The 16,330-nt window shown below is 42.3% G+C and overlaps 1 protein-coding gene across 3 annotated transcripts in view; it reads left to right on the forward strand.

The window, feature by feature from the left end:
- Positions 1-1,865: 1,865 nt before the first annotated feature.
- CSNK2A2 (casein kinase 2 alpha 2) overlaps positions 1,866-16,330 on the forward strand; it is a 39,549-nt gene continuing 25,084 nt past the window's right edge. For all 3 annotated transcript variants that reach the window (XR_013825287.1, XM_079907418.1, XM_079907417.1), the window contains exons 1-4: positions 1,866-2,471; positions 3,291-3,402; positions 11,992-12,093; positions 14,686-14,736. Coding sequence is in view for 2 of the 3 variants with exons in the window: in XM_079907418.1 (XP_079763544.1) it covers positions 2,368-2,471; positions 3,291-3,402; positions 11,992-12,093; positions 14,686-14,736 (369 nt within the window). In the remaining variant the exon portion in view is untranslated. The remainder of the gene's footprint in view (positions 2,472-3,290; positions 3,403-11,991; positions 12,094-14,685; positions 14,737-16,330) is intronic.

The following is a 16,330-nucleotide window of genomic DNA, read 5'->3' on the forward strand; positions in this document are numbered from 1 at the left end:
TCAGTTAGTTCCTTACTGATGATGTTAAGTTTGATTCATGATTAGCGTGATGACCTCCAGGTTGCCCTTTGTAATTAATACATGCTCTGTAGGGTAACACTGTATTCACTGAAAGCCTTGAGCTGTGGCAGATGCTGGGTGAGACAGTGGTGAGCAACCAGACTCAGTTTTTGTTCTCACGCTGTTTCTACAGTAGAGGAAACAGACAAAAACCCAGGAAACAAATAATTAGAAAATATGCAGTTTTCTGAAGAATGTGGATGGGTGCTGGGATAGAGCAGTATCAACTCTAACATTTAAAGTGAACTTAAAGGTGAGACTTGAAGAGGAAAAAGGAGTCAGGCATAGGAAGATGGGAGTGGAAGGGGTGGAGGTGGCCCTGGCCAAGCTTGGAGGGTAGAAAAGAACTGAAAGATGGGCATGTGGTGATCTCAAGGACAGAAAAGTGATAGGAGGAAGGCTCTGGTCTGATAATAATAATATTGAGCATGTAGTATCTGCTAGACACTGTTCTAAGTGTATTACATGGCTTACCTTGTCTAATTTTCCCCATAGCCCTGTGAAGTAGGTGCCACTACTATTTTTATGCCGTAAAATCTACAACACAGAGAGATTAAGTTATTGACCCAAGGTCACACAGCTTGTAAGTAGCAGGGCTGGGATTCAGACCTGGGATGGATCTGACTCCACAGTCTGTGCCCTTAACTATATCAAAAGGGAGGAAACAGGGTCTCACCTGGAAAACAGAATATGAAAAAGGATTGGAGTCAGAGCAACCTGGGCTGAGTGAGGAAGTTCTGTTGACAAAAAAAAAAAAAAAAAAAAAAAAAAAATGTGGGATGGGAAAGCAAGAGAAAAGAAAGGCCCAGAAGATCAAAGAGAGAAGAGTGGGGCTTCCCTGGTGACGCAGTGGTTGAGAGTCCGCCTGCCGATGCAGGGGATACGGGTTCGTGCCCCGGTCCGGGAAGATCCCACATGCCGCAGAGCAGCTGGGCCCATGAGCCATGGCCGCTGGGCCTGCGCGTCCAGAGCCTGTGCTCCGCAACGAGAGAGGCCCCAACAGTGAGAGGCCTGCATACTGGGAAAAAAAAAAAAAAAAAAAGAGTGTTCAGGGCTAGAAGACAACATGGTAAAATAGGCCAAAGTTTGGTTGGCTACCCCACCCTCAGTCCATGCCCCTAGCCTGTCCCTGCCGGCAGGACTCTCACAATTCTCCTCCTGCTCTCTGTGGTCCCAAACAAAACCAGGGTACTTACATGGTCCTAAAGTATCTCCCCACAAATTGCTTATTAATTACAAAGGGAAAAATAGGAACTTTACAGTGAGAAACCCGGCTGACTCCAACTTAACCAAGTGACAGAAGTGAACATACAGAGGGCTCTTAGGGAAGGTTCTGGAAGGAAATTTGGGGGAAAGCGTAAAAGAAGGGTTTCGTGAGGAAGGCTCTGGATGAGGAGAGAAGGGGAAGTCTTGAGGTTCAAGAGTCTCTGGGTGACACGGCAGGGTCCATTGGGGGAAGATGGGGTGTCTCTGGGAGGGATGGGGAACTCTCTTGAGTTGGAGAGGTCCTGAGAGATAAGATCAAGTCATTAGGGAGAGACTTGATGGGAAATTTGTGTGACAAAAAGGTCACAACAGCGTCCGTTTGGGAGGTTGGGATGGGTAAACTCTGGATGACGAGAGAGTAGAGAGCTTCGGGTAGGGGTCTCTAGGAGACTCCTAAAAGGGTATACGAGGGGTAAGCCTCTAGAGCAGTAACCTGTGGGTGGACAAGACTCCGTGATGAGGGCGTTAGGCCAGACCGAGGATGGGGAGACTTGGAAGGTAGCCTTGAAGGGCGGGGCCGGGGGTGGGGCCGGGCCGCCGGGCGGGTCCCCCCGCGCAGCAGGGGGCGCTGTGAGCCCGGGAGGCCCCGGGCCGGGCGGCGGCCGCTCCTAGTGAGCGCGGCCCCTTTTCCGGGTGTCCTCCTCCTCCTCCTCCTCCTCCTTCTCCTTCTTCGCCACCGCCGCCGCCGCTACCCTTTCCCCGGCCGGCGGCTGCCGCTGCTGGTGCAGCCATCGCCGCCGCCGCCGCCGCCGCCGCGGGGCCGCGAGCCAAGCGGAGGCCGCCGCGGAACGCGAGAGCCTCCCGCCCCGCCGCCCCGCCGCCCCGCCGGTCGCTCCAGGGCCGGGCCGGCTCGGCCGGCGCCCCCAGCGCCCCCAGCCCGCCCGCCCCCGCGGGCCCGGCCTGGCGCGGCCGCCCGCAGCCGAGCTCCTCCTCCTCCTCCGGCGGTCCGCGGCCCGCCGCCTCCTCCGCCTGCCGCCCCGCGACCCCCGCCGCGCCGCCGCCGCCTTAGGCGCCCCGCGGCGCCCCCCGGTCCCGCCCGCCATGCCCGGCCCGGCCGCGGGCAGCAGGGCCCGGGTCTACGCCGAGGTGAACAGCCTGAGAAGCCGCGAGTACTGGGACTATGAGGCTCACGTCCCGAGCTGGGGGTAAAGCCGCCGCCGTCCCCCGCCGGGCCCTCTCACCCCCACCCCCGCCCGGCCGCCCCCCGACGCAGACCGCACTCGTTCCCCGCGATCTGACCCCCAGCGATCTGTCTCCCCGCTGGGCCCGTGCTTCCTCGGGTCTGGGGTGGGCGGCAGACCCCCACCCCCCACACACACACTATGTTCTCGTCTCCCTCTCCCCCCTTCTCGTTCCTTCCTCTCCGCCGTGCGCACCCCTCTCTCCCGCTCACCCCAGAGAATGCTTTCTTACTGACAAGTGTAGGGGTGCAGGGACCAGAGCCTGGTGGAAGTGAGGGAGCGGCCCTTCTCACGCTTTGGGGTTTCTATTGGGGTGGGAAGTCAGCAGCTGTACTCTTGAGCTATTAAAATTCTCTGCCTTTTTAGTTTTTTGAAATGAGGCTGGGTGGGAGGAAATTTTTTAAAGACGTCCAGGCTCTCAAAGGAGGGGCTGTCTACCTTCGGTGTGTGAAGTATAAGGCAGGTGCTGTGGGCAGAGGGGCACTTCTGAGCCTCCAGGATGGTGATGCTTTGCTCACCTCTGTAGATTGGCTCAGACCCTTGCCTTCCTACCTCATCTCCCCCAAGTTAATGAGGAACCAGTTAGGTTAGGAGCTGCGTCCAGTGAAGGGAGCCAAGTTTATGTTGTGGCTTTCATTTAGGTAATGAGTCGTGGCATGATGTATATAGACAGTACCAAGTGCTTGATTAATGGAAGTGGCTGGATGGGGGTGTGTAGTGGGCATAGGCTCAGTTAATCCCAAGTCCTGGCATTTATGTGTCGCTCTTTCTTGCCTTTCACAGTAATCAAGACGATTATCAGCTGGTTCGAAAACTTGGTCGGGGAAAGTATAGTGAAGTATTTGAGGCCATTAACATCACCAACAATGAGAGAGTGGTTGTCAAAATTCTCAAGGTGAGTGTCTTATGGGTGGCGTTAAAATTTCTTTTTCACAGGTCAGGAGGATATAAACTACTCCAGCCACATACTAGAATGAGTAGTACAAGCTCTCATTTTACATATCTTCTGCCTGATGTCTCTCTGCTACTCCTCCCACCCCGTTTTCCTGTGAACTTTCAAGAAAATACGCAGACCTGTTTCAAATCATGATAGTTCAGGAACGTTCTTGTTCTGAAATGTAATTATGGGGTCCCAAAGTGAAAATTCCAAAGGGGCTCCATTTGTTACAAAATAAATAGGTATTCGGGAGCAAGAAGAGCCTTTTCGTGCAGATCCTGTCACTCCAAGAGCTCCCTGAGTGCTGAGCTTCTTATTCCAGAGAGGAAGTTGGAAACAATTAGAGTAGCTTCTTTGAAGATGAGCTTGAAGCCTGAGCGGAGGGAAACACCTCAGTGGATAATCATTGTTTTTTCTCCTTTGGTGATAAAAGTTTCAGGTGGGGTGGATATAGTGAGCCAATAGTGTCAGGAAGCTTCATTGTTGCTTATTAGCTAGTAAAAGTGAAGTTGGGAGCAGTGGGGGATACACTTGTAATCACAAATAATAATGGGAACAAAACAGCCTGAATCTGGTTTAGCAGCCTAAGTTTGTTAAACATACACCTTTGTCATCTCTTGAATGAAGGCATGGTCTTAATGAGCATGAAGATTGGCTAAATTATCTTCCAGGTGACTGATTGTGTAGCTTTGATAATGTTTTATAGGGTGTACTAAAAAGTAATTCTTAGAATCTGTGAAGGGTATTCATCATTGCTAGATTATTTAATATGTGTGCATGTCATTTAGTGAAATCTTGAGATGACCAGAGTTAGTTAATATAAACACTTTTACATATACAAGAGTTACATTGTGGCCATTTTGAAGAGGCTTTGTGAATAAGAATGTGGGATTGAAAAGCTGTTTTTGTATCTTAAGTAGAGTTAGGGCAGCTGTGTCCCTATTTAGAAAGAGGGGTCAGGCTTAGACTGTCTGAAAATCACCTTTCCGAAAAGTGATCATCTCTATTACGCAGTACCATCCTGGCCTAGTGATGAAGAGGCAGGATTGCAGTTGAGAGAAATAAGCAAATTATTTGTGCTGTCAGAAACACTGGGGTAAGAAGTGAGGAACTGATATTGAAGACGTGGAGTTTTTGACTCTCCTCTTCCCTAAGTATGAATTGTACCTACAGAGTCATGTGATCTTTTTTGTTTGTTTTTCTTCACAAGCATAAATATTGAAAGAAATGTTCTCTTCAGAGAAATCACCTGGCAAAGGCATACAATTTTTTTCTTTATACATTAGCATAAATGTTTTTAATATAAGCTGCTTAAAATCTCTTTAGGAAATTTTAAGCAAGGCATAAGTTGAAATTAGGAATATCCACATTCCATTGCTGTACATTCAGAAGAATGAACTGCTGACTCTAAAGCAATTCCAGAAAAATGTCTAAACATTTGTGTGATGGTAGCATTTTTAGAGTAAGTGTGCAACTTCCTGTAGTGTCTTTTTTGAGAAGGAACAGCATTCAGGTGTACATGTAAATAACAGTACGTTCATTTAGGGAAGCATCACGTTGCCCTTTAGTCATCCTTGTAGAGAGCTTCATAGCCTCAGTTGCTGGATAGCTTTTCCCCTGCTCTAAAGATTCGGAGGATATGTTTAGGGAACCCAATATGGAAGCTGAAGGTTATTTTTAACCGACAAGAAATGTAGGCACAAAGAAACATATCTAACATCACTATGTTGAAATAACCCTTAGCCAGAACTCCTGTTTCCCATTCTTCCTGTCTCTTACTGCTCATTTTAGCACTGGGCTATAAGATCTTAACGTTGAGCACAGAGTAAGTACCAGTGTTCTCGAATAAGACTTGGGAGGCCCCCTTGATGCTCTGGCTAATGAAGTGTTGTTTCTTGTATCTTTTCCACACAAGTTCTTCTCAGAGTGCAGCCTGAACCACCTTGTTTCCACTGGTGAAAACTACACTCACTTTCTGTTTTTCAAAGCCCTGTGACATTTCTCTCCAGATTTTGTTCTGTCTGAAGGATGGGGTAAGAAACTACTAATGGTATTGTCGGGTTTTCTTGTTCTGACAGGCTGAATTAAAGTAGATTGAAAGTATTGTTTTTTAAAAAGAATAGGGTCTTTACTCAGTAAAGTGCCCCTATTCAGATAAGTCAAAGTTATGACTAATACCTACTGTTGTGGTGCTTGGCCACAGGAAATTAGTTCCTTAACAGAGTGCCAGTTGCTCATAATTTGAAGGAATCCAGAAAAAGCTTCCTCTTCATCTAGGCGTACTGTATTTCAACTTCAGGAAGGAATTATATATTGATGTGCACATTGTGACTGAGACAGAGGGTACATTCCTTGAGGACAGGGGCTGCCTGCTTTTTTGGCGAACATTCCATCCAGTCCTTTTCAATATATGACAATGGTTGGATGATGAATGACCACAGAGGGATTTTATATCATTTAATTTACATCAGTAGATTTCTCAATATTTTTGTGATCAAAAGATATTGGGGCTATTAAGAGGTTTTAGGAATTTAGAAATTGGTGAGCAAAATGTTTCTGTCTATGCTGAAGTGAGATCCTGAGTTGGAAATCTTCAAAGAAAACTTTCCAATCAATAGGGAGGTTATATCTTTTTTTGACAGAAATTGTTTTGAGGAGAAAAGGCCGAGGTGGGGAGGGGGTGGATGGTAAGGGTTAATATAGCAGGGCAGAAAACCACTTTTGTGCCTGAGGTTTCATGTTGATTTTGAAAAGTCAACTTTTCAGTTCCTTTTTAGTACCTCTTAGGAAGGCATAGACAAATAAAAACATTTGGCCATTTTGGACAACTTTTAGCCCTTTGTGAGTATCACCTATGTATGGATTTCATCTCTTCTTAGAGTCCTTGGGATCCTTCAAATTCAGCTGCTATTTTCTAAGTAGAAGTTAAGAGCAATACCAGTTTTTAAAAAACAAATGTGCAGGCTTTTGGACCCATGCTGCAAGGACTGGAAATCCTCATATTAGGTTTCCTGTTGGTAGTCTTATTTTATACAAAGAGCTTGGCTGTCCATTTTTGCCCCCCAGAAATTAATTATCAAGCTTCAGACAAAGAATGGTGGTAATACAAGTTTATTTTTTCAGCATGTTTAGCCTACTTGTTTGTAGGTATATTTAAATTTTTGTACTTGCAGGAGGTAGTGTTAAAAGAAGGATGAGATGACTGTTGATTACAGATTTTTTTAGTTAGTTCATAGTGGGCTGGTGGCTGTTTAGGTTATATCAAAATGATGTTTGCTCTGTGCTTTCTCGTTTATTTCTACTTCATCAGCTGCTAGGTTTTTTACCCTCCATTTACTTTATTAGGCAAGTGTGCCAAGACATCATTGTTCTGAAACAAGACATTGATACTAATTTATCTAAATATTTTGGTGATTTCTAGTTTCTACACACGTCTCATGGTATAAAAAGTGTTAAAGAGTATTATTAAAGTATTAAAAATAAAAATTTGGGGACTTCCCTGGTGGTCCAGTGGCTAAGACTCTGCGATCCCAATGCAGGGGGTCTGGGTTCGATCCCTGGTCAGGGAGCTAGATCCTGCATACAGCAACAGAGATCCCGCGTGCTGCAACTAAGACCCGGCACAGCCAAATAAATAAATGAATATTTTCTTAAAAAAAATAAAAATATTAAAAATTGTGAACTAGTCAGTGCTGTTTCTAATATTGTGGTTGTGGGGTCAGACATTGAGAGTGTGGTTAACCTGTGAAACAGAGTCACAGGATAGGGGAGCACGGATATTACTAGAACCCAGCCTCTTTTTTACAGACCCAGGGGAACCTGCAGTTTGCTCAGGGTCCCATGGCTGGTGGGGGCAGAAGCACTAGGTTCACGACCTTCGGTCCCTCCCATGGAGTCTTGGTAGATGTGAGGGAAACAAGTAGGACATTTGCTGGATGTTCTGAACTGTACTGGAAAGATGGCCAAACACTCACTGGAAGTCAAATGGAATTAATTTGTTTCCAATGATTTTGGGAGTTATTCTTCTGAAGGGAAATATTTGACATCAGAGTGTTGCTGGTTGAAGTGTGGGATAGGTTAAAGCCCAGAGAGCTATAGGGACCCAGACTTGGGTTCTCTGGTGTGTATCCACAGCAGCATGTTTAATGTGTAAGTGAAATGTTACTTTCTTTTCTTGTTTGATACCACAAGAACCAGTGTTTTTATACTTTTTTAACCCATACAGTTCTTCCAAGTCTCATCCTGATCACTTGCTCAGAGAGCAGAACCAGTAGTAGAAAGGACCGTACCATCCTCTCCATGAGATTCAAAAGGCCTGCTATGTGCCTCACATTTTTACATAAAAAAATTTTTTTAATCTAGAATAAACAGTTCAAGACGTTGATAATGTAATTGAGAAGATGAGAGTTGAAAGATTAGGGGCAAATTTGCTGTGAAGAAATAAACACTGCTCAGATAATGTTTATATTTAGGTCAGTCATGATGGATTTTAGAGATGCTACCAGGGTAATAAAATAAAAGCCATCATCCAGACTGAGCTTTCTTTCTCCTCTATCCTACATTCCTGACAACCATTGTTCATTGTAATTGTTTATTGCAGGTGATGAAATTAATCTTAGTGGGGCAGTTGTTGCTTTGGTAGTGGAATAAAAGTAATCCCAGATTTGAAAGTTCTGAGCTATATTCCTGCCTTCCTTGAATTTATTAGTTCAGTTATGCTTGGAAAGAAATTAAAATGGGACTTTGCCTGTTAACATTTGCTGGCATTTACTGAGGTCATAATTCTTATGCCTTTGGTAGACATTACTTTGCAAATTCAGTCACAATTAAATGCTGGTAATTGAAATCATTCTCAGATCTGGCTTCTTAAAAATCTGCTGTAAGTAAATAGGACAGATTACTGGCCTTATCAACTTTTGTCTTTCTAAGCAGCCAGTACTAAATTGGTCTTTTGTTTTAAAATGTTTAATGTTGGTGAATAGGGAAAGAGAAAAAGGACCTTACTCTTGGATTACATTGAACAAGGTTCTCCTGAATAGCTGGGAGTCTTCGCCTGTGAGCAGAAACCTTCTGAAAAAAATCTGTTTTTCTTTGTTTTCAGAGCCCGTGCACAGAACTTTTTTTTTTTTTTTGGTGGTACGCGGGCCTCTCACTTTTGTGGCCTCTCCCGTTGCGGAGCACAGGCTCCGGACGCGCAGGCTCAGTGGCCATGGCCCACGGGCCCAGCCGCTCCGCGGCATGTGGGATCTTCCTGGACTGGGGCACAAACCCCTGTCCCCTGCATCGGCAGGCGGACTCTCAACCACTGCGCCACCAGGGAAGCCCCACAGAACATTTTAAATGAGTTTTTCCCCTTTAAATATTCTCTCTAGGTGTGTGCCAAAATTAATTTATTATTGAAACTTGATTTAATACTTTAATTTCTTTTTTAGCTTTTTTGCTATTTTATCTACTAGACTTTGAGTTTAAATTTTTTTGTTTTGTTAAACAGCTAAACTGATTCAGTTAGAACCAGATATTCTCTGAATTGGAATAAATGAACCTTAGGTGAGACAGAGGCTTTTTCTAGCATGCAGGATGAAATGTGAAATGGTGAGATTGTGATGGAAATGTATTCTCCACTTTAGTGATGGTGAATGAATGCAGCCAGTGGGCTAGAGGGTCAGAGCATCCTTATTTCTATAAAAATTCATGGTCTGTTTTCCTTCGGATGCAATGATCCTCCCTTATAAATCCTAACTTTTTCTCTTCAATTCTTTTTATAGAATTTAAATCTTTGCTTTCACTCCCTAGGAGCTCATTGGTTTTTCAGCTTCTGGAGCATCTCTTAGGTTCAGAGGAGTGAGCTTGAGGCTAAAGGGAGTTACCCGTAGCCTGGGTCCTGTAGAGACCTGGTGCCCCTGCTTTGGAGGGGAGTGTCCTGAGCTGTACATCACTCTCCTTTTTCTTACAGTCTCTTGGTCTTTTGTCAGTATGTGAGAACTCCAGCTGCAGTGTGACTCCATTGTGCCACTTCAGAATTGTCCTGCTGTCCCCAGTCTCTAGTTTGGGAAGTTATTGGACAGGTGACAATTGGGTAACAAAATATGCTTCACATGCTCTATAGGTTACCTTTAGACATAATGAAAAATATGTTCATCTTAACTGGGTTGTCTAGGAACTGGGTGCCTGCCTGATCTGTTGCTGCATAATGGGAGAACAAAGCAAGGCTTTATATGGGGCATTGTCATAGGAGCAACTTATTTAATGGGTTACCCCTGTACTAATTCCCTGTTAGAGGGGAAGAGGGATTTTGGTGAACACAGGCTTCTTCTGGCCGTTGTGTTTTTCTCCCTCTGTTGTCACTCCCACAGATGTGTAACTGCTTTCCAATAGTGACTCTAGAATTCTACACTATTGACTCTAGAATTTTCTTATATTGAATATACTGGTATCGGCTAAATTTTTAGATATGATAGCCAGCTTTTGTTTTTCTTTTAACTTACTAACAAAATTTCAGACTTACAGAAAAATTGCAAAAATTGCTGTATCTCTCACCCAGATTTCTCAAATACTGACATTTGTTTTATCCTTCTCTCTCACTCTTTCATATATATACTCACATGTGTGTATATATATATACACACACACACATAGATGTGTATGTGTGTGCATATAAATAATTATATTTCTTTTACATGTCTTAAGTGCCTGAGAGGAAATTGCAGTCATCCCTAATTTCCTCTATTTCCTAAAAACAAGAACAATTGCTTACATAACCCACAATGCCATGATCAAAAATCAGAAATTAACATTGATGCAGTGCTGTTCATCTACAGCTCTCATTCTCATTTGCCAGTTGTCCTTACAATGTTCTTTATAGCAAAGGAAAATCCCAGCCCATGTGTTATATTCAGTTGTCATATCTTTTTAAACTGGAATAGTTGTTCAGTCTGTGTGTTTCATGACATTGACATTTTTGAAGCTTATAGGCTACTTATTTCGTAGTATATCCTTCTCTGGCTGTTTTCTGACCAAGTTGTACTTCATATTCAAGTGCTTCATTTTCCCAAAGTATTGAGCTCTGTAATTATGAAAAAGGGAAGTAAGGAGTAAAATTCCTAAGTGGACGTGGGGAAGAACCACAGTAGCCAGATCCATTCTACTGAAAATCCTGACAAAGTGGAGTGGACATGATTGTGGCAGCTGGCTTGGAAGGTTGCAGCCAGATTCCAGTCTCTCAATTGAGCACCCTCTTACAGGTGATACAGGTGTTCTGTATTTCATAAACCCTCTGTTTTGTTGTGTGTTCAAGCTGTAGCTTGGTGACCAACAAGAGGTTTCTCTGGCATGTGTGTATATTACATCTCCCCCATCCCATCAGCACCACATACACACAGGCTTTTTCAGTCTTGTTTCATGGCTAATCCATTGCACTCTCTTTGCCTGTGCTTTTATAATGGTGTCTCAGTGGTGAAATACTCCTTTTCCTCAGTTATGTTTCTGCCATAGCCACACTTGGGAAATGAAAGTGCAGTGGTTAAGAGTGAGGCCTACAGTCAGATTGTCTAGATTAGAATCCTGCCCCCACTTTTTAGAATTAGCTGTGCGACCTTGGGCAAATAGCTCAACTTGCCTGAGTCTACTGCATAGGAATTTTGTGAGGATGAAATATGATTTATTACTAACTAAAATTTTGAAAATAATAAAGCTAACATTTATTGACTGCTTCCTATATGCCAGTCACTGTTTAAGTACTTTATAAAAAGCATGATTGATTATGATAATGCTTATTTTTCCATAACTACTTTTATTCTTCTTCAAACTCTTTAGCCCATTTAAGACAAGAAATAACATACATAATGCTAGTATTTCTGATTAAGGTTTTTGATTTTTCTATCCAGCAGATTGAAAGGTTTGTAGGTAGTGGGAGTTTTCAGTCACTGCTGTGTCAGAGGTCAGTTTTCTCCTTTGCTGACCCATCATCTCTTTCTTTAGGAATGGGATATCTTGGGAAGTTTTACTAGCTCTGAACTGATTTCAGATTCTAGATATTAAGGAAATGGGAGTGGAGACAGGACATGGGAGCCAGCAGCTGGGAAACAAGTTTGTAACTTGATGTCAGTGAACTGGTCTTCGCTCCTAGAAGACAAAATTACATGCAACCCGTTGGAAGAGCAGGTGTCTCACCATTTTGTTTCAGTTTTTCCATTTGTGAGTGCATGATAGACAGCTGTTCAGAGCTATAACAGTTTCCATTTGGCAGTTAGTTATCTAGTAAGCATTTTATTTTTAAAGTATGACATGGGTATTCAAAATTTTATGTGCCCCAAATGTAACTACTGAAAGATTTGACACATAAGCTGTATGAGTCCATGAATTATTTGATTCTTATGAGAAGGCCCATTTTATCTTTCTTTTCTTTTTTTTCTTCTAATTTAAACATGCCCTTTAGCATAACACAGCGTGCAAGATAGTACAATATCCATTTGATATAAACATTGTTTTAAAGTTTTATTTATTAACTTCAAAAGGAGTCTTACTTCTGATTACTCTTGTGTATTTAAGCCAGTGAAGAAAAAGAAGATAAAACGAGAGGTTAAGATTCTGGAGAACCTTCGTGGTGGAACAAATATCATTAAGCTGATTGACACCGTGAAGGACCCTGTGGTAGGTGCCTGGTGGTTGCGGGAGAGAGCGTGTGTGTGTGTGTTTGTGTATGTCAAGTCACAAAACCTGAAAATAATGGGAAACATCATTATAATATAGTGGGAATGATTGTGTTTGTCTTTACTACTAACTGATTTTGAAAACCAGAAAAAGTCATGGTGGCCCAATGATAAAATAGCCACCACCACTTTTTTTTTTTTTTTTTTTTTTTTGCCGTACGCGGGCCTCTCACTGTTGTGGCCTCTCCCGTTGCGGAGCACAGGCTCCGGATGCGCAGGCTCAGCGGCCATGGCTCACGGGCCCAGCTGCTCCGCGGCATGTGGGATCTTCCCGGACCGGGGCACAAACCCGCGTCCCCTGCATCGACAGGCAGACTCCCAACCACTGCGCCACCAGGGAAGCCCGCCACCACCACTTTTATGGAACCTAAAAGTTTATGTAGAAAAAAATCCCTGTTCCAGGTTTATTACCTCATTATTTTGATTTGGCCCACAAACGTTTGCTGAATATTTCCTTATGGCCCTGCATTTCTCCCAACTTTGAAAGCTTGTTACTGCCAATTAACATTATTTTACCTCACTTAAGTAAGCCTGACATTTGAAAATCTGGGTTTGTAGAAGGAAATAAGAAGTGTCTCCATGTGGACACTTGCCATAGAGAGCTGAACAGCCCCACAGACCCCTTGAGGTCACTATCTTGCTATTTCTCATACTGGTCTTTAATTCTGCATCCACCATCAGGGCTCACATTGTATACGCAGATGCAATTTAAATATTTTTGTTAAAATGCTTAATTTTTAGCCATTTTAGATGTGCTGTTTAATTTTGTTTTCTCTCTCCCTTGGGAGTAATGTAACCTTAAGTGTTTATGATTAGCCAAGCTTCCCATTCAATTTCTGTTCTTTACCTGTTCTACCTCGAATATTTCCCTGTTCTCCCATGATAGCTTTTTAAGAAGTAGGTCTTTGCTTCTGTCTGCTAAAGACATCCACATAAAAATGTAGCTGACATGCATTGAATGCTTACTGTGTGCCAGGCACTGTTCTGTGTTTAATGGTATCATGTCTTTTAATCCCCACAACAGTTCAGTGGGGTGGGTAACATTATTGTCCACGTTGTCACATTGTATAGATAAGAAAACTGAAGTCTGCAGAGGTTAAGTAATTTGCCAAGATTACACAGTATCATTGAATTGAAAAAAAAAAAAAAGTTTTTCCTTTTGGACCCTGAAAAGATTGAGAAGGATGGTTATATGCTGGATTCTATCTGAGGCATTAAAAATGTTTCCCAACCTTATCAGCTCAGATTGATTTTACATTGACTAACTCTGGACTACATAATCCTTGAAAATGGCCTGCAGTGTGGGCCAGTGTGTAGTTTTATACTTAGAGCATCTTCATTTTGCTTTTTTTTTTTAAGTTAACAGACCTTAATGATTCCTGTCTTACTATTTTTGTAATTCGTTACTCAAAGCATGTATGTGTTTTACATGATATGTAACGCAAGTAAATCAAGGTGAACGAAAACCAATAGGGAAGCCTCATCCCCTAACTTGTAGGGGGACAGGCTTGCTCCCAGCCTATAGAGAGATCTGGTGGTCTTGTTGAAACTTTCAACTTTGGGCCAGTGAGGAATCCTTGCACCAGGTCTGCTGCTTGCTCAAAGACTTGCATGCATGCACTGTGGCCTATTTCCTAGGTAACTTTTACTTGCTTCCTTGAGCAAAACTTCACAGCTGTAAAGATTTCCAAGATGATTTTATTTCTTCCTATAACCCTTTAAGCCCCTGCTTTTCTCTCAATTTTGAAAGCTTGTTACTGCCAGTTAGCATTATTTTACCTTACTTAGGTAGATGTGACTTTTGAACATCTGTATTTACACAAGGAAATATTGAACATTTTGTACTCATTGCATTAAAGATTATAGTACTCAAAAATACTTGATTTTATATGATTTGTGGGGGAAGCACATCTTTGTAAAGTGAGACATTCTCTAATTGTCCCTAGCCAAGGCAATAATTTCACATTCTACCTTACTGATAATTATAGACTTTTCTGGATCCTAAAAAGACCAGTAATAAATTCCCAAGACCTATGATAATTCTGTAAAATGCATCTGGCTCATTAACCCAAGATGAAAACGTAACACTCCTTTTGTAGTTGGCAACCTGGAACACTGCAGAGTATAAATCTTCACATAATGTGCCAGGCCCACTGACAGGTTGGTCAGAGAATACAACTCTTCTTAAAAAACAAAAACAAAAGCTTTATTATGAACTTCTGCAACCATTTACAAAATAAAATGAATAGTATAATGAACCTCCCTGCACACATCACCCAGCTTCAGCTCACATTAAGCAGCTTGTGGCCAACTTTTTTCCATCTATACTCCACCCACTTCCCAACAACCACCATCCCCAGTTGTTTTGAAGCAAATTCCAAACTTAAAATTTCAAGAGGATTCTTTCTTAATAGGCTCTCCCTGATGAGTGAATCTCTTTCATCTAAGTGGGATTTGGGGGTGGGCCAGTACAACAGAAGCAAATTACATTTATTGTTTGAAACTTACAAAGCATTAATATTCTCTCTTGCAGTCAAAGACACCAGCTTTGGTATTTGAATATATCAATAATACAGATTTTAAGGTGCGTATATACTTTTTCTTTCTGACATGGGGTTAATGGGGAGTGGGGAGGTGGCGATAAGCACTCTTGATACTCTAGAACACAAGGGGGCCGGGAAAGGTCATTGGTGAGAGCAGGAAATAACATTGGATTCCTTAAAGCATTACTACAGAATGCAGAAAGTGGTTAGGTTCTTGCACAGGTGGAATTACTCATCACTCTTTGCCTTGCGTACTCTGGGGAGGGCTGCTGGGCTGGGTCTAAGTTAATGCCTCATTTATAACGCTCCTGTTGTAGACAACATAGTTTTAGGTAGGTGTTAACTTTAATTTTCATACAAATCTTATATTACCGCTAGGAAGTGATAAATGGATACGGGACTTGAATGGAAAACAAGTCAGTGTAGTACCTTGGATTCAAGCTGTCAGATGGCATGTATATTCATGCACACTGTACAAAGCAGATGACAGAGTCACGGTGCTTTAGAAAAGCCCTATTTTGAGTTATTTACATTTCTTATGTTTATAAGGTGTGTTAATTTAGACTTTAAAGTGTTCCAGAAGCGTGGTTTTAAGCTGTCTTTTTGTGAATTTATTTTTGTTCAAACACTGCAACCTTCTGATAAGGAGCCAGGCATACTGGACATGGTAGAGCATAATATGAAAACCAATATAAAAACAAATAGTGGTGTTGATTTTTAGGGGCATTTAGAGAACTTTTAGGTGAATATAATTCTCTGTCAGTGTTTGAAAGGCTTGTGGTTTTGTTTTGACGGAAGTTAGGACAAAACCAAATCAGCAGTTGAAAGTTGATGCTATGGGGAGTGATGCTTTGGGGTGAAAGTAAAAGAATCTTATCCTCACATTTACTTTTTCTTTGGTAATCACTCTAAAATAATTAGTGAAAATAAGCAAAAGTGGACTTATGACTTATAAAACAATAAGCAAGTTTTATATTCAGTGCAGTCATCCCTTGGTATCCATAGGGGATTGGTGATTGGTTCTAGGAGCCCCAGGAATACCAAAACCCGAGGATGCTCAAGTCCCTTATATATTAATAAAAATGGCATAGTATTTGCATGTAACGTATGCATGTCATCCTGTATACTTTAAATCATCTCTAGATTACTTGTAATACCTAATATGTAAGTGGTATGTAAATAGTTGGTGGAGCACAGCAAATTCAACTTTCTGGAATTTTTTTTTTCAATCCGCAGTTTGTTGAATCCTCAAATATGGAGGGACAATTGGATGGCTTTTCCCACTTGTAACAAGTTTCCTTGTTGATGTGACTCCTTAAAGGTGAACTCTAAAAAGTGGGATGTAAATTTTTTCATTAACTAGCAGAGCAGTGCTTAGCTGGTAGAGTACTGTGCTGATACACGTAACTGATCACACTTTTGCTGTGAACAACTGAGGTTTATCAAGATGTACATGATTGCGAATGTGTTTCTTAAGAAATAGGCTTTAATGAAACCAAACATTTTCCTAATGCAAAAGTTTAAAAGCTGGTCTCAATGGAACTTCATAGTGAAATCCCTCAGGTTTCAGATCCCTCAGGTTTCAGTGCTTCTGCTTCCTTAATGAATTTTTACCAGTTATCTAGCCACAGATGT

Source organism: Stenella coeruleoalba, assembly GCF_951394435.1.
Source record: "Stenella coeruleoalba genome assembly, chromosome: 20".
Classification (NCBI taxonomy): Eukaryota; Metazoa; Chordata; class Mammalia; order Artiodactyla; family Delphinidae; genus Stenella; species Stenella coeruleoalba.